The sequence below is a fragment of the Trichoplax adhaerens genome, genomic scaffold (assembly GCF_000150275.1).
Source record: "Trichoplax adhaerens TRIADscaffold_1 genomic scaffold, whole genome shotgun sequence".
Taxonomy (NCBI): domain Eukaryota; kingdom Metazoa; phylum Placozoa; class Uniplacotomia; order Trichoplacea; family Trichoplacidae; genus Trichoplax; species Trichoplax adhaerens.
The window spans coordinates 11,860,466-11,884,020 of NW_002060943.1; the positions used below are offsets into that span (position 1 = coordinate 11,860,466).

At 33.9% G+C, this 23,555-nt stretch overlaps 3 protein-coding genes across 3 annotated transcripts; 2 read left to right on the forward strand and 1 right to left on the reverse strand.

Moving 5' to 3' along the window:
- Positions 1–606: 606 nt before the first annotated feature.
- On the forward strand, positions 607–7,479 carry TRIADDRAFT_52721 (uncharacterized protein; the record flags this gene model as incomplete). Its single annotated transcript, XM_002108309.1, has 24 exons — positions 607–713; positions 2,321–2,444; positions 2,705–2,794; positions 3,179–3,304; positions 3,440–3,537; positions 3,816–3,871; positions 3,957–4,069; positions 4,154–4,210; positions 4,310–4,458; positions 4,564–4,627; positions 4,781–4,840; positions 4,930–5,112; positions 5,200–5,343; positions 5,433–5,539; positions 5,661–5,815; positions 5,893–6,006; positions 6,112–6,211; positions 6,291–6,339; positions 6,455–6,503; positions 6,595–6,679; positions 6,781–6,850; positions 6,937–7,045; positions 7,151–7,252; positions 7,352–7,479. The coding sequence occupies 24 exons, from the start codon at positions 607–609 to the stop codon at positions 7,477–7,479; spliced, it is 2,439 nt and encodes an 812-aa protein (XP_002108345.1).
- Positions 7,480–7,924: 445 nt separating this feature from the next.
- TRIADDRAFT_19562 (uncharacterized protein) lies at positions 7,925–16,220 on the reverse strand (the record flags this gene model as incomplete). Its single annotated transcript, XM_002109031.1, has 28 exons — positions 7,925–7,997; positions 8,118–8,235; positions 8,374–8,435; positions 8,527–8,603; positions 8,790–8,840; positions 8,970–9,122; positions 9,211–9,309; positions 9,397–9,522; positions 9,712–9,834; positions 9,951–10,034; positions 10,132–10,260; positions 10,355–10,431; positions 10,522–10,579; positions 10,694–10,754; positions 10,833–10,968; positions 11,195–11,254; positions 11,444–11,599; positions 11,750–11,837; positions 11,938–11,991; positions 12,192–12,288; positions 12,452–12,580; positions 12,761–12,843; positions 13,176–13,292; positions 13,382–13,487; positions 13,583–13,797; positions 13,881–14,114; positions 14,811–14,831; positions 16,101–16,220. The coding sequence occupies 28 exons, from the start codon at positions 16,218–16,220 to the stop codon at positions 7,925–7,927; spliced, it is 2,907 nt and encodes a 968-aa protein (XP_002109067.1).
- Positions 16,221–19,032: 2,812 nt separating this feature from the next.
- Positions 19,033–23,327, forward strand: TRIADDRAFT_52723 (uncharacterized protein; the record flags this gene model as incomplete). The annotated part of the gene is made up of 12 exons (XM_002108310.1): positions 19,033–19,176; positions 20,815–20,890; positions 21,018–21,124; positions 21,480–21,547; positions 21,857–21,917; positions 22,002–22,094; positions 22,238–22,275; positions 22,408–22,464; positions 22,551–22,655; positions 22,854–22,930; positions 23,013–23,072; positions 23,182–23,327. The coding sequence occupies 12 exons, from the start codon at positions 19,033–19,035 to the stop codon at positions 23,325–23,327; spliced, it is 1,032 nt and encodes a 343-aa protein (XP_002108346.1).
- Between the last annotated feature and the right edge of the window lie 228 nt (positions 23,328–23,555).

A 23,555-nucleotide genomic window follows, 5' to 3' on the forward strand; every position in this document is an offset into this window, starting at 1 on the left:
GTCTATACAGGGCGAGTATCAAGACCTTCCCACAGGCCTGACCACGAACACTTCACTACAGTCTATTATTATCGTGCAGGTCAGAGAGAAATGTCATTGATGTCCGATAGGTGACACATAACGATACGCTGACTTGGATGTGTGACCAGTCCACTTCAACTCGAAAATGTGACTCCCTATTGGACACTGGACAGTACGTACAGTCCATACAGGGCGAGTATCAAGACCTCACTTGGACTGGACGATACTGTACTGTACAGTACTGTAATGCCGAGTCTCCTTACTGCCTTAAATGTGTACAGTACTGTACAGTAGTACAGTATACAGTATACAGTAGATATACAGTATACAGTATGACATACTGTATATACGTACATTGTACACTACTGTACTGTACTCCAGTACAGTGTATTAAGGCCGTGGATCGGTGTCAATCAGCTCAATGCTCATCGATCTTTGTTAGCCAATTGCCTTCAATTCACTGCACATTTCAAAGGCCTTTTTACCTATTTTGCTGGCTTTTACTTCATAGTGTATGTGGCAAAAGAAGTGAATTATATTAATCAACAGATTCTAGTGATTATACGTACCATTAATGACACATTAATGGCTTCCCCAAAGAAATTTACCGGTGTTTCTTCTTTGGCTCCTCCACCTATGAAATTTTTTGCAACATGGGAAGTCGATCGTGCTCAACCCAATTGTGTTCCAAGGTAATTACTTGCAATAACCCAGTTTCAATGGCAAATTTGTTCATTTCACTAATATGATTTACCTATTTATTGGCCTTGACACTCTATAAACTGTAATAGGAGTGATATAGTCGTACTATCCTTCGTATTAAATTAGGACAGAAATGATTTACTACCTTCTTCAAAATGACTACAAGTAATGTGCAATCGATTGTATCAGCCATGATTTAAATGCTATAGTACAAATATTGAATTGTTGCAAAATAGCAATTTCCGAACAGATTGCAAAAGATTTAATTATTATAGTATTGTTATTATTCAAGTTGTCTTTCACCTTGGCCTCCAATATCTTCATTATGAATCGTTAAAATGCTAATCTAGATCACAAAATTCGTAACATAATATTATTCGATAATAATCCATCAAAGCGATTATCGTGTCTAGTGCTTACTGGATCGACATACAGTACTCGGATACTGTAATAATAGAAAGAGAGTATTTACTCTTGCCTATGATACCAATCGACAACAATCATGACAATTGACCATCAAAGCCTTTGCAACGGATTAATTAAAATTATAAGGAAATTGTATTCAAGTAGTCTATGCCTACTTCACTTATTATACTGTTCAATTATACTTGAAACGAGCTAAAGGAAGATAATATATTGAGCACTCTAGGATCGAGTTACAGTATCCCGTCAATTAAATAAAAAATCAATCAACTCACAGCAATTTCCTTGATTCATCATATAGAAATTTGGCATCAATGATCCTAAATTTTGTTATTCACTATTTCTGTTTTAAATTGTAAGCCTAGTCGCTGAGCAAGATATTACAAAATGTGAAGTACTGTAATTCAGTAGCACTGACGATATAATTGAAGTTTTATATGCTGTGCAATGATCTAGGAATGTATACGATTGATACCACATTTTATGGTGTAATATTGTCTGGCTAATATGTACTCTATGAGTACGAATTTCATCATACTAGATTTCTTATCAGCCTTAAATACAGTAACCAAATAAGATCACTTATATATCTATTTGAAAATCAACACCTTGGTACTCGATGTGATTGATATGTTCCATTTCACGATGTAAATGTGTACGCATTAAATTTTATAGTACGGTATTCGTATTTGATAAAACCTTTCAATATCGTTTTCTTTAGTAAATTGAATGGCTGCTTAGTTATATTAAAACGCCGATACTCTATTGGCTGCACAACACGATAGGCTGTATAAATTCAGCTCATACAAGTATTTTCACCTTATACTCTGTTTGAATACAACTCTCCAAATCCGCAAAGTATAATTTATAACTAATTAATAAGACTGCTAGAGTTAATAGAGTATAATAGAATATAAGCATGTAAATAAACCTTCGTATCTCATGCAGCAAGGCATATCTTGTACATCACCGCTAAACTACAGTACTATACGGCAAAAATTTCATCGCCAGTCTCGATTGTGACAGCAATTTTGTCCAGATTTTGAGACACAGATACAGATTGATTTTAAAATTTATTCAAAAATTTATTCTTCTACGAATAACTCTTAATATTCCTCAAGTTCGTACGCTGATCAATTCTAATTAAATTGATTATTGTTGATCTCAATGTTAGGCTGTGCGTTTTACGAATAACTCGATTGGAAATTACTCAAGACATAGGATCAACGGATGGACAAACAGTCTTTATTGGATTATCCTTTAAAGTATACAGATACGATAAATTAATGCCTTTTAAAGTAATAGCTCTCAAAATTATACTCTATCATACATTCATCTTCACTCGTACAGCGCTTTAACCGTTAAAATTTAGTTTTACTGTGATCTCATTAACCCCTAGTTCAATTGAAATATAATTATCTACAACTTTTACATTTGTATATTAGATGTTGCTAAGAGCTACCAATGTGTATGCTTGGTAAAGTATGTTAATTATATAAGTCAGTTAGTAATATAATTTTTTTATTATAAATGATATCCCATTGGATGGCAACCTTAGAACAAGCACACATTACGGTCTGGAGAAATACCCTTGAAATCAAGCAACAAAGGGACCGATATCGATCTAAGTATTACCTTTACAGTTCAGGTATGTAATTATATCATTCGTATATTAACTTATTCCAGCTGCCATTTCATACCCTAGTTGATAGCTTTTTAGGATGAAATATTATTATGCATACTTTATACGGGCTTACTGCAATCTACTACATTTAGAGAAAACTGTCCAATATTTGACTTGGAATGGTAAAAATTTGTCAGTTTATTGTCGTTCTCTTTAGTAACTATAATATGCCATTCATAATTTCATACCAAATCAGATCATGGCATTGATATTGTAAAATTGACTTACTTGTTTTATTGCTAAATTACAAAATGTTAGATCTAATATGTAGGTTCCTCTTAAGCGTGTATCGTATCGTATTTGTATAGAGACCTTAATACATCAAGACGTTTTCTATTCTGCCTATAGTATCCGCATTACTTAAAAGAGCCCGGCTGTCATATGAAAGTTATACTGCAGCGGCGAAAAAGATACAAAAGGAAAGCTATTTTAGGGTTTAAAACTCTAGCATTCGGTTCAATCAATATGAATGAGGTTGGTTGATTACAAAAAATTATCGCCACATTGATTTCTGCGCTGATTATTTTATTGTGTTATATTACCTTAGTCAGAAATTTTATTTTGCTACATTCTATAACATACTGTAAATGTTCATTTATTAATGTATAGGTTCTACAAAGTCCAGTTAAAGACAAAGTCGTTTTACAATTATACTGCAAGGATTCTAATTCTCATGTCGCTCAAATTGTAATGTCTTCTGTCATAAGGTACCTTTCTCTTCCTTAAATTATTCGAAACTATCGTAGGATAAATAAAGTGCTCGTAATGCCTCACATACAAGCGGCATTATCGTTAATTTCATTTGCTATTACACACACGTATTGATTAATTATTATTGTATTCGCGTATAATACAATTTCCATCATTTGCTTTTCCAAACCCCTGCTATTAATTCGCTTAATACATTTACGAGTATAATATATCAAATAACAACAGCAATCGAATTTAATTAATCATATCGTTATAATATTGCAAACAACTAAAGTCAACCAGTAGAGGTGGATTTGGAGGATGACCATAACCGAGCCCTACAAATGCCAGGTGATTTAGATAGAACAAAGTTTATCTATATTTAGTTCGCTTACCTAGTACCTACAAGTACTTAGCGATATGTTATCTATATCAGGTGCTATGAGTTCTGACGAAGACATAGATTCTTCTGATCAAGACGATGAAGTTTATGATGAACACACTGGTCAAAAGTCTAAAAGTCGCTCTCAGAGAAAATTTTCATCTAAGGTTTTGAACTCTTCCCATCATATTTTGTTTAAGATTTCTTATATGCTTACAGTTAGAAACCAATCAATAATTTTGTCGTCTCAGAATGCATTCCGTCAAAAGTTTCAAGAATTTTTACGAAAATTTAAGGTTAATGATGAGGTAACCTGATTTTATTCTACCGTCGCGTTCTTCATGTCGTAAATGTAACGCCTTAATAGAAAAACAAGTACTGTATTGCTAAAAAGATATTTACTTTAGACTTTAGAAGATACAGGCATCGCGCCTCGGAATGCTGAAGCCTACTTTCCTGACGATTCAATTTCAGAAAATGATGATTCGGCTGACTTTCAATCCACAGACAGTGCCAGCGATGACGAAAATCCTTATACTCCGAAGCCTGCTTTAAGGTTTATTTAGCGCTGAACTATCTTGTCAGTTTTCAGATTGCAACTAGATCCTCGTTAGATATAACGTAAAACCAAACATTGATATTTGTAAAATAATATTTTCAGACCTTTCTATCTATCAGCTGATGTAACAAATCGTGAAGATGTCGATCCTACCAGTTCTCCAAAGGTTAAGGACTGACAGTACATAATGACTGGCTGAGATAGTGATAATCGCACATTATTTGCACACAGACTTACTAATAGTGTTCTAAAATTTTAACTGTTACAGTTAAATTTATGAAAGCTAATTGAATATGTATTAAAAAATTAAAATTTGTAGGCAAATAATCCAAGTGGGGCTCAAACAATTGAAAATCGTCACGCAAGCGCACAAATGCCTGTAAATATGTTATCGTTATGGTGTAATTATGGTATTACGTTCACTGACAATTTCGCTTCATATTCTAAGCCTAATTGCTTTTTGCTTAGGTGTCTGATTCTGATAACTCGAATAATATGTCAACTATCGTAAGGGAAATATCCGCATCTGGCTCACTTACACGTAGCTGGTCGATTTCTTCACTAGATGATTCGAAAGGCAGTAACGAAAGAAATTCAATTTATAGAACTTCAAGCGTTGGCCTAGATAATAAGATAAAGAGGGACAAATCTGTAAGCTACTATATCATTTGAGTTGTTGCCGCACCATTATAGACACTTATAAATTTACAAAACTAAAACATTAACGTTATATTTTAGCCATCGGCCTCGCCTTCTAGTTCAGGAGTCATTGAAGTTACACCTCCGGCTTCATTTACTGAACAGTTAATCAGCGTTGTAAAAAATACAGACCAGTATCCAGAAAGTATCATACTGATAGATGCTTCTAGCGATTATGGATTGGTACGTAGCGCAAAAAATTTACTTCATAAAATCATGGTTATGCATGACCAAAACTAAGAAAAAACTGATGTATCTTTAATAATATTTAGTTAATAGGTCAGTCTATGCCTTCAAAGCGCAATTGTTCGATCAATGTTAATGGAGCCGCAGACGTTAGAACTGTAATGATTGCAATCATTTCCAAAATTCAGAAATTGTAAGTAGAATACTGTTAGTTCTAATTGGATTCAAACGTGTACGTCATCAATGCATGGATTACCCTAAGAAAAGATAGTTAATTACTTTTTACTTTAAAACATGAAAACTCCTTTTTAAAGTTGCAATCATCATTCCGTAAATCCACCATTAATGAAAGTGACCTTAATTGGTGGACAAGAACTAATGGGCATGACTGTCAAAGCTTATGTAGATGAGTTCTCAACTAAGCCTCCAGAATGGCAAAACTTTATTACGTTTCTCTTAGTACCTACTGGTTAGTATCTTAACTATGTAGGAATAATCACTTTGTAATGATCTAATACCTCTATCTCTGCTGCATTTATTATTTAGGTCCAAATCCGATATGTGATTATCTCGGTAAAATCGATCAAAATTATAGCAAGTCATTCCTTGACACGAAATGGAAAGAAATAATACTCGATTCCGATGGCAAATCTGATAAAGGTATACTATTGATTATCAAAGTTTTGGATAAAGAATCTATCAACGATCAATATTATAGGAAAAACGTAACTGTATAACTGATATATGGCCATTGAACCTTCACAGCATCAAACATTGATCATCGTGTTTCAAGATATATATCACGCGTTAAGGAAAGTAAACAATTTCCTATCGCTGAAGCGCTGATATCTTGCAAGCAAGATAGGTAGTGATATTCAACATCCTATTCATCCATAGATTTAATATAATAATGGCCACATTGCTAATATTTTCAAATATCATAGCATAAGTAGTAAAGAATCCACTTCGGAAGTTTTTGTACCATTTATAGCAGTAAGTTATGTGCTTCAATTCTTATATCATTAAGCTACTACATATCATAGAGCTTGCAATACTTCTCATTTAGAATGTATTGCATACTAAATTATTTCTTTATATCTATTTATAGACGGTTGGAATTGGTATCCAAGATACTGGTACAATTTCAGGGATTAGTGGTAGGATGCTGCATGACATGGATTGACTAGTTCTCTTTAATTTATTGAATCTTTTAATTTGTAACGCAAGTAAATTATGCTCATGTGATAGATCCTAGCGGTAATTATAACGATGATAAATCACTATCAGTCAACAAAGACCTTTCTGTAAAAGAATTAATCTCTCAAAGTCCCAGGTATAAAATTTAATTTTTACGGCTGAATTTTCGAAATGTTATGTAACCTAATATTGGACACCTTATGATCGTAATTAATCATATCACGTGTAATGATTAAGCGGAGCTGGCGAACACCTCGATCTTCAGGTTGATTATTGGATTACGGGAGGAAAGAAAGAATCTGCAAAGGTTGGATTATTTCTGACTTTCGCAGTACAGTAAAAGGTTATATCGTCATATATTGTGAGATTAACTGTAATATTTTGCTGTTACAGTCGAGTATAAAAGGTGGCTTTAAAAGTTTAATGATTCGAAGGCTTTCTAACGAAAATGCACCTAATACCCTTGCTATGGAAGCCGTTACAAAGGAGAAGAAAAAGGCCGGTAATAAGTATAATCAAAGTAGATTTCATAATCTAATATCATGTTATCGCACCTAGTCTATACAGATTGAGTTACTCTGTTACTGAAGGCCATTTTAATTTTTAGTTATAGTTAGGCTTAAAAAAGTAAAAGAAAGTGGAATACCAATCAATGCTATGGTCAGCAAGTTGATTTGCACGACAAAATCGCAATCTAATAAGTTGACAGGTTAGTAATGTTGGCAATGCAGGTACTTACCGCACGATCACTCAGTATCATTAAAATTGTTGAAAGAAAGGTAATATTATTGATAATATTTAATTTCAGCGATCGTTGATGGAGTGGAGTGGAGTAGTGTGAAATTTATATCGTTCTCAACAACTTGGAGAAGTCATACTAAATACTTTCCTGTCGGTGTCTTTGATAAACTGGAAGCTACCGAAACAGTATGTTGATTTAAAGGTAAATTTTCGATCCTAACTTTATTACATAAATTAAAGCTTCAATTTGTCATGAAATTTCTGCTCTTTGTCAAAATTCTAACCTATTAATTTACTTTTATTACAGCCTTGATAGCACATTACGTACACGTTTCCAAGTATCCCGTCTATTTCATCATTATCATTTGTATAAATTACATATTAAACTACAACAGAATCAGTAACGAATTTTACCTGCCACAACTTTAGTAAGGTACGCTAGCTTACATAATGCCGGTTTTACTTACCTTTCAAGTAAATCTCTACATTCTAATACGAATTAATCTTGACTATTACTACTATACTATACTTCAATGAACTAAAAATCATTTCAACTCAACGTACAAGTTTAATATCATCATCCAATTATAATTATTAATGCGATTCCAATCTTTAAAATATTACTTTTAAAGTTGTAAGATTAGTACTTGTAATTGAATTTCATCCTCACAAGGTACTTCATTCTTATTTGTGAGACATCGTAAACGATATATCTAGGTATAGAGTTAAGTTTGAAAACATAAAATCTTAATAATTGTATTTGGCTATTTTACTGTACAGAATATACGTATAACGATTAAATTTTTCATAACATTATAAAGTGATTTGGATACTCGTTGTATAATAAACTGGAATTAGTCACTTTAGACTTTGATGATTTGCCTAATGGTACCACGGTGCCATTTTCAAGCGTTATAGCTTGTGATGGATTTGGTGCTGTTCCTCCGAGACCTACATCAATAAGCAAACTCAATTAATCTTACAATTTTACAATATTTGGCATTTCTATGTGTATAAAAAGCATACAGTATAATATGTACGCGTATGTATGCGTTATAATATGAATAAAATTTCTAAAATCTGAATTACCTTTAGTGCTATGCGTATCCTTTGGTAATTTTGTGATATATTTAGACTGCTTTAGCTCATGCCTGAGAATTAATTATACACAACTCTATTACTATACAAACAACCAATAACAATTTAAAAACGTTTTAACTCAATCCAATCTACATTACTTACATGTTACCAAGGGCTACTTCACAAAGTAGTAATAATCCTGTTGGACTTCCAGAATTTGTATTGCAGTAATTTGCACTCTGCAATTAAACCTTGTCAGTAAGCTATAGGATGTTTATCTATAATAATTAATAATTATTCCTGATGATAATCGTTCATACTCTACCTTTGATACCATATCTAATAAATAAAAGTATACATGAATAAACATCAGAAAGAGCATACTTTAAATTAATTATACACTACTTTAACAATCACTAATTAACTAGAATCTTTAAACCTGCAAAGTAGACCCCTTTGCCAAACATGTATCCGGTCTTACATTCAATTGTTATTCCAAAAATAAATATTCAAATCAGCAAATCAATTCGATTGGTATATAAACAAACAACATAAGGATATACTTAAAATTGACTACCAGTATAACAACATTTACAGCAACTTACAACAGGTGCTTCAGGAGGGGCAATTCTCAACCCCTGCGACAATATACCAACAAAATTTGTAACACGAGAGCCATGCCATAATAGCATCCGGTTATGAAAATCTTTATAGTCTTCGTATCTTCCCTCTTCTCCATGCCTATTAACTTTAAACACCTATAATACAATAAATATCAATTAATAAATTCTCAACTTCTACATTATTAATATTATAACGTTATACAATAATTAAATTAATATTCACCTCTTTAACTTCTAACGTATATGAACTATGAGTTGAAGCATGAGTATTTTTAGTATATTTTTGTACCATTTCAAACTCGTCACTTCCATAATCTAAAAGCTATAACAGCCACGAATAGTAAAGTAATTAGAATGTTGATAAAAAATAAACTTTAAATAAAATATCAACAACTTTATAGATATTTACATCAAGATCTGTTTTTAAGCTCTCATAGTGAGTATCGACAGGATCCTTCCCGGAGTCTTTTGCTGTTTTAATCAAATTATAAGCAACGGCAATATCCAATAGATCATCCAACATGGATGTCTTGGCCTATAGCAAATTAAATACTTGTTAATCATACGACTGAGTCTATCTTGAAGGAATAGCTTAATATAATCCAAATAATATCAGTATACAATCATCTAATATACTGTACAAATAATAACTAAATTAGTCTTTATATTAATAGATTTATACACAACATAGTTAACATCATAGACGTATATATATATATAATACTTGTATCAATTTTGGATCATCTAAGATAGCAGGTGCTTTCAATCCAAAATCGTGCGGAATCAATGTGTAAAATTTATTCGTTGCATCCACAATTTTAGTTCGACTGCTTTGATTTGAAATAAGCTGTTGCAGTTTAATGATAATTGTAATTAATAATTATATAATATATCAGTGTTACTCAATAAGTAAAATAACAAATATTCGATCCATAAATAAACTGCTAGTATAATACGTCTTACATCTTGCAGGTTACCAAGTACTTGATACGCATCTTCAATCTGTTTTTTTGATAAATTTCCTAACGGCATCTTCTTCAAATCAATCTTATTATACAGATAAAGGATACCAAATGTAAAATTAAAATTAAACATTTTTAGGAAACTCATTCAATATAATACAAAACTTTATCATTATATTTACCTCAAACTCGATAAGAGCTGCTTTCATAGCTTGTACATCAAAGATTAGCTTAATGAGATCGATTATTGCAGAAGGTAACTGACTACAGCTGCCAGCTGCTACTGCACTAGCCTGAAGTGCTTCGTCATCCTATTGCCAAATATTCATTATATTATTAAATTATTGGGATAAAGACAATATTGATATTCAAACACTATCGTAGCTGATTTACGAGTATACTTACCTGGCCATAATCTATATCAATCGGATAGAACTTGCCAGGTACTTTTTCGAATGAATTTCGATTACGAAAGGTATTTCCTAATTAATAACAGGCGTAGTTCTGTTTTAATTGAAGTTATTGGTGCATACAAAATTTAGTTTAAGTAATAAGCTTTAAATTCTTTTTACCTGTCTTTTCATAGTAAACTGCTTCAAATTCGGATACAACTTCATGTTTATGTAATTGCTATTATATTAAAAAAATTAAGGTAATAATAATGCGAACATAAAGTCACAACTAACCGCAATATGACCGATAAATAATTATATAAGTGTATTTCTACTAAAAATCATGCATTACTTCAACTTTTTTGCCACCAATTTTGGTACCGACTCGACCCCAAGATCGAAAAATGAAATATCTAATCAGTTGCAAGGAAAATATAATTGATTACTCTACCATGGATGTTTTGTTATATTACTCAATTTTCGACATTTACTTATTTCCGACATCACTCCCTAAAGCTTGAATTTTATAAAACGAATTAGTACCACGTATAATGTCGACTAATCCAAGAGTGACACTATAGACAGCATTGTTTGGGCCTTCTAGTACATGGCAAGTCTCTGCTTTTCCTATTTATTGTTGAGATTGCAAACAGAATTATACTCCAGCTCAATAAATCTAATAAAGATTTCTCTATTAGCAACGTTGGTAACACAGTATATTACAAGCATCTACAATAACTGAAACACACACAGTATATTGCTTAAACATTGTCTTTGTCTTTGTTCAATGTAATATTTACTTGTTCTTATGCGGTAACTTGAGTACCTAGCAACAATCTTTTAGCATTCTAACCTGACTGTGGATCTACGGCCGCTTTACCCTTCACTTTCATTTTGATAACGCTACTCTTACCTATACAACAATACAGAACTTTTTAACAATCCGTTAAACTATATATATATATAAAAATTATTCATTGGGCTGCTTACTTTTACTAGAAGCAATTTGTACATCCTAATAAATGATTACGAAACATTATTGTTAGTATATTATTTGCTTGAAATTAAATATCCTTTAATAGTTACAAATAGGTAATTATACTGTATACCGTTCCATCAGTCCAATCAACAATATTGTGTTTAGATACAAGTGCTTTCGGATCTCCGTCAGTAACAGCAGTCAAGAAATCTTCATCAACGATAGGCAATTTTAATTCCCTAGCTTCTTTTATTTTCTTTCCGTTTTTCTTCACTTCGCCTAGGTTACAAATCGTAACCAGGTCATGTCTTAGTACAGTTCTATACTTACACCAGATGGCATGTTAAGTTAAAGTTAAGCATATCTACTAGGCATGTGTGTAACAAAATAATACTGTAGCAAAGTAGTTCGTTGATCATTTTTCAATACCATTCGAGCTGATACACAGTACTATATCTGAAGAAAGATCCTTTTCAACGGTTCCACCTAGACTTTCAATATCTTTTTTAAGTGCAGCCTAACAAAATTGTTCAATTCAGTTATGCTCAATTGAAGTTATTACCAAGTCTACAGCATATGTAGAGTCTATCAATACAGCAAAGTGAATATCAATCTACCTGGGTTTTACTAAGCTTGCCAATGATTACAATAGCTACACCTTTAAGACATTTCTCTTTTCGTTTCTCTTTTCTGATAATAAATATATATCAAGAAAGAGATTGCAGTAGAATTCTGATATCCCACATTAGGTTTACTTATGATTAAAATCTAAGTGATACATAAGGCTTCGCCAATTGGCAACAACATCCTAATATAGGATCACTTAACAATTCGCTCATTCTTAAAATTCAATAAATTACTTAGGTGCAACAGCGGACGGTGTTGTTATAGCTGTTGTAGGTGTGGTTGGAGCTTTTTGCGTTAACTTTGGAAAAATTCTTTCTCCTGCCTTGAATTTAAAATCCTTCCTGAAATGACCATCAGAAAATTCAATTTAAATAAATTGTTACGCTGAATAGCAGATTTACAGCAATCTTAACGTTAAGTAAGCAAATTGTTAACCATAGATTTGACAATAAATCACTTTATATGAAGATGTTTACGGTAGGTTTATTACTCGGTGAAACCTACAAAAAGTCCGAATCATTGCGAAGACTTTTAGAAATCTTCCAAGGCTTTCTTTTTGGTGCTTGTGTCTCAAACATACACTTTGTCCAGCTAGTTACATTACCAGTGCAACGATATCCATTACTGGAAGAACTACAATTTGAGACAAAATTAATTAGATTAATTATTGGGCGTAAGTATCCTATATATTAAGAATAAGAATTTTCCGCAATGGGGGCCCCTTAAAGCATTTTTTGTATTTAATAATCATTATACATGTACTGTATTTACAACATGCTACCAAGGTTTATATACTAATTAATAGTTTTATACCTGTACACTAGTTGTCCGTCTTTACATTCCTCACATTGTTGTAGCGCACCAAATGCCATTCCATCAGTACAGCACTCTAGCAGCTAATATTAAGTAATTAATTACATTGGAGAATAAGAAAACTTACTAGTTATTTTAAGATCGCAATGTAGTCTTTCTAGCTTAATAACTACTGATAAAGAATTATGCAGTAATTAATATCAGCAGCATATATAATATAATTATAGACACTGTCTCAACCCATAATGGTCAAATTAGCAATAAATCGTTGCGACTTGTAAACCGTAAGGTCAGGTAGCGAATAAACTATACTATACTATACATCCAAAATGGAAAGGTTAAACGGACAACAATCCTATTAAGCAATTGGGTAAAAATAGCTATATATAATTTTACTAGTAGATTGGTAGCTTACTCTGCTCTCGCCGCTAGGAATATTTTGATTGTTATTGCATAGCATAGTTCTTAACATGTCTAGGGTACAAGTTTTTTTCAATTTATCGTGAATACCCCATAAAAGCTTACTTTGTTCCTAAACGATTAGGATTATTTATATGAATTGCACATTTTCAAAAATCAGGGTGTTCAGTATAATTGATAATCATCGTTAAAGTTTGCAACCTTTAATTTGGACTCTTCATCAATTTCTTCTTCAGTTTTCTGTTTTTTCGCTGGTTGATCGTTCTTACTTGCATTACCTCGCTTTTTCCCTTTAGGTTTCTCTACTCTGTTTGTATTATTAACATGTTAGTTGGTAGTTTGCAATTGCACCATTGAAATATAGTAACTAGTGCCGCCTTTAGATACAAAAATCTAATTTACTTTGTTGCGCCTAATAAGTCTGTTAATTCCTTTTGATCTGGCTTTTTCAATTTCTTAAAGTCCTTTAACGACTCAACACCGACAGTATCTGGAATATCTAAATCACTTCGAATATCTTGAAAGCAACCAGGATGGTACCAATATGTTATAAAGTTTAACATTGCAACACGAGAATCTGGATCAGGAGGCCGATCATGTCCTATACGGACATCGTCCTAATATACCATATCGAAAAAGTTTTGAAGATAAAGAATTTGATTTAACAATTAAAACCAATTGCGAAGACCTCAATGATTACCTTTTCGATAATTTCACCACAACATCTGCAAGAACCACGACTAGACTTTGCGTATTCCGTTTTTAAGCCAGTAAAGTGAATAACATTTCCTTGCGTGCTGCTGTTACCGGATACAATATTTTTTCTTAATTTCTCTTGGTCATCCCATCGTAACGATCCAAATCCACCGATATCTCCTTCACTACATGCGCTATTTTTCTTAAAGAAACAACTGAAATGATACCAATTGGGGACCTAACAATAGAAAGGAACGCTTTAAAATCATTAAGCTGGCGTTACATCAGACCTAGATTCTTTTACTAGCTCAAAGTTGCCAAGGAAATATCCATAATACAGTAGTTAAAACATTTTCAACTAAGAAATTATCATGACAAATTCAGACTATCGTTATATGATGAAAAGATTCTACTTCGTAAGGAAATCGACTAAATGGTTTAAGCGAATATTGAATACCTGGATTTTTAATTCAGTTAACTCATGAAGAAAAGCCTGATAGAAGCTGTACTTTTATCAGCCATATACTTCAATCTGAGCAAATTAAAATTAGCTGTAGTCCTGAAATGCAGCACTCTACATGCTGTAAACTATGTCATTATGCGACATCAGCAATAAGCATATTAATAAAGTATTCTGTACTATCCAATACGTCTTAGGCTCTCGGTCTAATAATACAAAATTAATTAATGACTATTATTTTTGTAACTAGGCCTAACTGCATTTATTAATTAATTCTGCACTGAAAGTGAAGCACTTTAAATCTTAATTTCACTGGAAGCAGCGATACTGCATAATAATGTTCAATTGCGTTATTATAAACAGTCAGTGTATCCTTTCTGCAAAGCAGTAAGATTTACTGCTAAAAGGCTCTACATGGTTTTCAATTATAGTTTAAGATCTATTAAAAGCTATCTTAACATATTCAGATCTAACCTTTCCGTCAAAATGCATGGACTATAAAGAAAAGAGAAAGAAATAATAATAATAAGAACTTGATGAGAAATAGAGAAATGACGTTGAAACTTTAGCTGTCGACATTAAAATTACCAATTAGACCTTTTAATATTCAACTTTATTTCAAGCAGTATAATATGTAATTTAGCGATCGTAAATGACGAAAATTATTTACTTGACACACATCCAATAACTCCATAGCAAAGTAGCATAATAATAAATAAAGTATGATATGCAGCACACTAGTGAATATAGAGTATTAAAATTCTGTAAATGATGGCATTCCGCAATGTAGAGAACAGAGAATGTCAACTACTGTAGTCAAAAATAATATAGAATGAAGGTAATACTGTGATCTAGCTGATACAAGTATCAGCAAGGGGATATCTTCAATTAAACTAGTCATTTACGATAGTCAATATACGAGACAAACAGAACTATACTCGTAAATATCAAACAGGGTAAAAGATAGATCGCTAGCAAGTAGTTGTAAAGTAAACGATGAGAAGGGAATACGGAGCCGCAGGGAGACCATGATGAATCAAGTTAGTAAAAGGGCAAAAATTGCATTTGGATTGAGCTGAAAACTTGAATGTTATTCACTGCTATTCATGCACTCTGTCGATATTCTAGGAATTGTCAACATTGCCGCTTGCTGATCTTGCAGTCATACCAATTCGATATAAAGGAAAAATGAGAAGGCAATCTAGCACGGATATAAGATACAACATATATCGAATTGTACTGGTGAAAGATACCTTACTACTGTACTAAATCAAGGATAACCACTTGCTGAAAGAGGAGAGAAAAGTAAGTCCACCCACCCTAGTGGATTGCGTGAGTTCAGCAGATGGTTTCTACTTTTGGTGCAATGGAAATATTTGTAGATTTGCAGACGCTGTAGCATTACCAACAAGTGGTTCAGTTCAAAAGATGAGAAAGTAATGGGGCAGAGATCTTCATGCAAAACAAAACGATAACATGAACTGTATCAGTCGAACATGATAACATCTATGGATTAAATTTGTATTTTGGCCATTAGGTATAAAAAAAGATTCCATTGAAATGATGGAGAAAAACATGTGGATCGCATGACATGCATGGAGTCGATTGTTGTGGTTGGCTATCTTGTGTCATGGGGTAGTAGTATGCAACATGGTAGCAGTTTAAGCGAGTTGTGGAGTATAGGATGATTATTGTCACAAGTAGGTAAGTTAACTAGATTGCAGTTTGATGAAACAATATCTGACAACTTGTCTCAGCTCGTACCTGCACCATCACTGCTAAACGGAGAGTATCTTTGCCAATGTTGCTACGACAAAGTTTGCACGCAGCTCGGTTGGATTTTGCATATTCTGCTCGGAAAGGCAAGTCGTTACTATCAGTCATCCTGTCTTGACTAGAAAAAAAATGGCTCTCTTTAACTAAAAAGTGAAAACTTGTGTCCGTCAGATACAAGGATTAGACAACAATAAAAAATTTAATCCATGCTGAAAAGGAACCAAATGATTTCTTCCCAAGTTAAGACCATTTCGTTCGTCTGTTTCAGCTGGCCAGCATGGCTTCGTTGCACAGCGACAACAAAACATCGTCTTGATCTCCAATTTGAAAATAACTTGCAACTATCATCTAGTCCAACACCCAATCCTTATCCACAGTCATCATTATCGACTATCATTGCACAACATAGGTTGGATACTTACATGAATCTCCTGACTTTTAAGAACAAGTTATGAGACCGGAAAGTTGCTACTACAAGACTGCGAGCTAAACGATCACGCGGTTGCTTGTCCGAACTTGTTACACAACGACTATCATTGGTACTCGCGATGTTATTGTTTTTGCCGATGCCTATACAACATGATGTTATGATTGCCAATCGGCTATAGTACAGTATATCAACAGGATAAATGATTATTCTACTCTATTGTATTGGCGGCGCGGATTATATGTATACTGGATGGCCATCCTGTTCTATAAATGGCCGATGGAGGCTTGATTGGCAGTTGCAATCATGAGAGAAAATCAACGTCGCGATCTAAAACTAGTGGAGCTAGAGACTGTAACATGGCCTATTGGTGTTGCCATGACTGACAATGGCGTTGTGTGCTGTCTGTCAGCTTTCATTTCCTTCATTTGCTATTTTGAGGAAATGCATTGCTAGCTAGAGATTTGTTATGGTCCCTAGTCCCAGCCTTTTGCATAAATTACTTTCTACACGACAGTAATTTATGCAAAATGGCTACGGCTATTGGAACAAGGCCAAACGGGTTGGTAGTGGTAGGCGTTGTACATGCATGTGATCATATTACAGTTGTCTACGAATTAAAAGGAAAGAGAAGGACAGACAATTGCAATGCTCTGGTAGTACAGTAGTAGTGTAGAAGGCTCTCTTATAAAATTGCATCTATTCTATCATGGGGACTCCATGACTACTAGAAGCTTAACGATACTGGAACCTCCATCCAACGATGGAGGTACGGTACAACAACGACTAATAAAATAGTCCATGGAGGCATGATGGACGACTACTGCAGTAAATTTTCCATGTTTCTAGGAGTCCATGGAACAAACTAGAACTGTACTGCAGTGTTGGTTGCTGTCAGCTGCTGCAACTTTCATCTCTTTAATATTAACTTACAGCATACAGCTGGAAAAGTATAGCAGGAAATCAATTTCTATTCCTTGTAACCATAGCCTAGTAATTGGACTGGAATGGATAGCGTGTTATCTTATTGATCGTTTTTGCAGCCGATACCTGCTGTGATAGCGCAAGATAGCCATTCGTTATTATTTTATGAATTTGAATACTGTGCAAGATTGTATAAATGACTTCTTAATTAGTAACAAGTTTGACCACCGAGTGCAACGAACATTCTGCCTGTAGGAGAATATTACTAGTAATAACATAAGATTTGAGAATTTTCAAGTTAGCGTATCCAATCTATTTCTGTAGTCCCTAACTAATAATGGACACCTTGTACTGTAAAGCGCTATTTCGCGGCGGCCTAGCTAACAGTAAAGTTCTTGTCATCTCTCAGAGGATGACCAGACTCTTTTTAAGATGGGGTAGTATGGCTACATTCTGCCTGTAGGAGAATATTACCAGTAATAACATAAGATTGAAGAATTTTCAAGTTGGCGTATCCAATCTATTTCTGTAGTCCCTGACTAATAATGGACACCTTGTACTGTATTAAAGCGCTATTTAGTGGTGGCCTATTGCATGCATGCTGTAGCCAAACTAGCTAACAGTAAAGTTTTTGTCATCTCTCAGAGGACGACCAGACTCTTTTTAAGATAGGATAGTATGGCTACTGTAGGAACTGTATTAACAGAATCGCAGACCACGAGTAGGAAACCTCCTTTCCTGCTAGTGCATGCATGCTGTAGCCAAACTAGCTAACAGTAAAGTTCTTGTCATCTCTCAGAGGACGACCAGACTCTTTTTAAGATAGGATAGTATTGGCTACTGTAGGAACTGTATTAACAGAATCGCAGACCACGAGTAGGAAACCTCCTTTCCTGCTAGTGCATGCATGCTGTAACCAAATTAGCTAACAGTAAAGTTCTTGTCATCTCTCAGAGGACGACCAGACTCTTTTTAAGATAGGATAGTATGGCTACTGTAGGAACTGTATTAACAGGATCGCAGATCACGAGTTGGAAACCTCCTTTCCTGCTAGTTGTCTATGATAGTGCTTGCGTCCATTAATTTAGCACCAGGATTGCCGTGATCCAACTTGATCCATTTTAAGCAAATCTTGTCTAATCGGATTACCCTTCCCACGCTTGTAGCCGACATGATACTGCAGTACTTTGATCCATACGAGTACAGTCCTTGTTTATTTACAGACGGATAGCCATTTTAGCTCCATTGTGCAAATATCTACTCTCTATTCTTACTGTTTTACTCACGTGTGCTCCTCTAGCGTAGAGGGTCTCTAGTGTATATTACTCCACCTTGAACAAACTGCATGCATGACTAATGCATGATTGCATGTTGTCAACAACGAGCATACCGTATTCTATCACAGTGTTGCATCGCCATCATCGATATTAAATAGAAAAGAAAAGTCGGTTAGCGGCCATTGACGGACGGTTCTAGAAATCTTCAAGCAAAAACGTTAGTTGTTTGTAGGCAAATTGGAAAGTTGATTTTTATCTCCCCATTTGGCCGTCCAAAAGTTTGGATACAATCATGTCGCTTGCTGGTCGAGCTACTCGCCTACCCGCTTCGATCGTGACTTCTGCTCATGGTCTTCGATATTATAGCAAAATGAAACATGCCTATTCCAACTATCAAACTGTCAACATTATTGGTTATCCTTTCTCTATCGGCCAGGTAAAACTGATCGATCTGATGACAACTTTTTCTAGAGTGTTATGGTAGAATAATAGGGACGGAAAGAATTCGATATACGGTCAATATCAATCCAACGAATAATGTACACCAATTCAATCCAACTGACTGGCTAGATAGCATTCATCATGATAATTAATCAATGATATTTACCAATAAATTATAAAACATACTGAATAGAAGTTCATCACAGTGTGGGTATACCATCAGACTGCACAAGTAATCGCAGACTAGAATGAATTGGCCTACTGCACTCGATGCTCAGATAAATGAAAAATAATATTGATGATATTTTTACTTGATGCGATAGCATGAAGTCTCTTTACTGCACATATGGCCATACGCATACAGTCATGTCTTTGCACAATTTTGCGTTCTTGATAAAACCTAATTTTTACGAGTAATTCCTTTTTCTAATCGCTTCATTTACGACTGCTTACTGCCATCTTTGAATAGCTACAGTAATAGCAATAGCCGCCTTATCGACTATTTATCATACAGTATTTTTAAATAAATGCTCAAACTACGTATTCCTCAACTTTAGCATACAGTGTGTACGATCACTAGCCTAATTGGAAATGTAAAACCTTACGACAGGAATAACTTCCTGTAGCTTCATGTTGCTCGCCTAAGACTTAACCCAACTTTACTTCGTTAACGTCTTCAGCATTCTTCACTATACTCTACAGGCTGCATCAAATAGTACTTTGCATACTGCATATGATCACTAGCCTAATTGGAAATGTAAAACCTTACGACAGGAATAGCTTCCTGTAGCTTCATGTTGCTCGCCTAAGACTTAACCCAACTTTACTTCGTTAACGTCTTCAGCACTCTTCACTATACTCTACTGGCTGCATCAAATAGTACTTTGCATACCGCCTGCTATTATTGACGTACACTATGCTGTATTAGATTATTGCCTACACTATCGCTAGTACATATTTATATATCTATATTCTACACGACATTGCTTGAAAATGCCATGATGATGCTGATTGAATATCGGCATACGTACTATGCGTAGCAATAAATAATAATACACAAGATCATAACTTTTCGCCAAATGACAATTTGAGTTGGTAATAGCCAATCCAGCGGAGATCTGATGCAAACTAGACATCCTGCATTTCCCAATGACGTAATAACAATTGCAATTATTTTGATACTGGAAGTCCAATACTACTGAACAGTAATAATAAACATCCAGTCGGGATGATTATGCCTGCCTAGATGCTTCTTACTGATCCCAATTTTATTCTTGTTCGTTTCTATGTTGTAGTTCCTTGTACTGTATAAATAATTATAATCGGACTATGGAATATAGTCGTGTATAGCACAGCTTGAAATCCATAATTCAGCAATCTAGTTTCATCTTCTGGTACGTGTAGTATGCGATCTCAATCCTTCCAATCCATGATAAATAATTTACACCTTAGATATCTCACACACAAGAAGCATAGTACCAGACTAGGCACTTAAACTTCAAGTTTATTAGTCATACAGTACATCGTTTTTCTTTTTATCGGTATGATATTACGCCAAGCAGATTAATTTATTTTGCATGTAAATATACAGACGAAATGTAATAATATTTATTTCCATCATACGCGTATTTAGCCAATCGATGGAGTACATTTAGGGCCCGATGCAATGAGAGAATATGGCATTGTTCAACGGATAAAACGCGACGCAGGTAAACTATCCTATTTACTTTCGTATACATTATTGATCATTATCTAAATTATTTACACTGCAAGTGTTATAATATCGTTATGATAATTTAAGCTGAAAGATTAACATATGAGTAACGTTAAAATTAGGAAGAAAAGTCCGGGACCTCGGTAACATTCTATTAGACAATAGCAGGAAAGGAGAGCAATTTGGTATCGTCAAAGATCCAGCAACCGTCAGTGCAGCAAGTAAACTGGTAAATCTAACCCATCTAAACCTTGTTTATTATATAGCATTGTCATCCATTAGCATCGTTGATGTATCTAATTGTGATTTATTCTCGTACGCGTATGAATAAATGCATTATTACGCTATTCCAAGGTGTTAATTAACCATCGGTGTCCTATCCGCGTACAATACTTATCTAACTATCCACATACACTATGTATACGAGTGTACTGTATGCTGAATTATTGATATCGTAACACAGTTAAAATAGCATGATCAGAAATAGAACCGATAACTATATTATGAACGTCCTAAGCCACTGTTATAGATATACGTATGATACAACTGATCATCAATACCGGACTTTCTTATTCTCTTTAAAGCTTAGCGAGAAAATTCAATCAGTTTTAGAAGACGATAGTTTGCCGATAACTATAGGCGGTGATCATAGGTAAGTTGCTTTGTCTATAGTGCTATCGGTAAACTACTGTAAACAACTTTTGTAGCATATTGAACAAGTGACAACAATCATAATTTAATAAGTCATGTATCATCACGATAATATTATGAATTGGCTGGATAGAATGCTCATTCCTTAATAAATATATGATTACTAAGCAGTTATTAAATTTTAGTTTAAATATCAGACTTAAAACTATCATCTAACCTCCACAATAGTGGTTCACCTTAGTTGTTGCAGTACTTGCTAAAATTCAATTCTTATTTACGACATAAAATTTATATATTGCATATCTACAAGCCTCGCTATTGGAAGTATTCATGGTCACACTGCAAGAATAGATGACCTTTGTGTATTATGGGTATACTGCAAAAGATCTTAATACAACTTTGGATATCTGTATGCTGCACAGTCACAATGTTTGTTTTTGTTATTACAATTTCAGATTGATACACATGCTGATATAAATACTGGAGAAAGTACAGTAACTGGTAATATGCATGGAATGCCACTATCAATCTTAATGAAAGAATTAGAGGTTGGCATTTTAATTTCTTCGGAATTCAATTGTTATTATTCGAGTGGTCGATCAACAAATAGCTATCTAAAATTGATCGTTATAGCAAGATTCGTGAAATTTGTTGTCTTATTTTAAAAATTAACATTTTTCTTTTATTAAAGAAAAAAAGAATACCAGGATTTGAATGGGCTAAACCTTGGTATATAACGATAAATTCTTCAAATGAGATATTACAATTCGTTATCAAATCGTTTACTTACGTGAAATGACGCTAGCCATTTCTAACAAGTATATTATTACGTGTAATATTCCTGTGAATTTATTTGATTAGTATGACTGCGAAAGATATTGCATATATTGGCCTAAGAGACGTTGATCCTGAAGAATTGTAAGTAGAAAATACGTCTGTTTTAACATAATATTAAGAAAATATACTAGAGCAGCGCAAAATTGAATTATATTACACTGTTGCAGTAAGTACATAGAAGACATTGGCATTCATATGGCTACTATGGCTGATATCGATCATCATGGTATGGGATCTGTCTTTGAAAGAGCTCTAGACACTATAAATCCAAGGTAAGAATAAGTTATTATGCAAAACAATAAATGATATAGAGATAACAAATTACATTTACAGAAAGTGTATAGCTGAAATTTATTCCTTTGCCGAACTTTAGTTGATGCAATAATTAATCAAAGCTTTCATAAATACTCGGTAGTGATTCCTTTTGTATTACAATTCTTAAAACTGCCAATTCGTTGTTACATTTGTAGACGTGATAGACCTCTTTTCGTGACGTGGGATATAGACGTTTTTGATCCTTCAGAAGCACCAAGTACTGGCACTGCCGGTTAGTCAAGAATGTATAATAAGATTTGATAGCATTAGTCCAATGTCATGCACACCGTTATGTAATATACCAATTTTTATAGTTCGTGGCGGTCTTACATTGAGAGAAGGATTACATCTGGCGGAGCAAATCGCTAAAAGTGGTTCGTTAGTAATATCTATATAAAATATCTATGAACCCTTGTGATCTTTACTTATTGTTTGACATGATTATGACGGTATTTATTTACCTCTGAATGTCTGTCCTTTCAGGCTTATTGGTTGGATTTGATCTCGTTGAAGTAAACCCGAAGATAGGTTCACAAGAAGATGTTAAAAAAACTATGGATACTGCTTGTTTCATCATCGAGGCACTACTTGGTAAAACTAGAAGGGCCAATGTTTACCAGAAACGTTAAAGTAACAAACAATTCAATCGATAATATAACAAGCTTGTCACAGCAGAATCGTCGAATGTCAGCTTAGAAGCAATTATATCATGACTATTGCTCAAAGGCGAACCTTTTCTATTAACTTTGCTTTTATCTTCATCTCTTAACAGATACGATACAATACTCTTATGACCATTTATCATAAATAATCGAATAACTTGCTTACAGTTTTATGTTGCCATAACTAGGCGACAT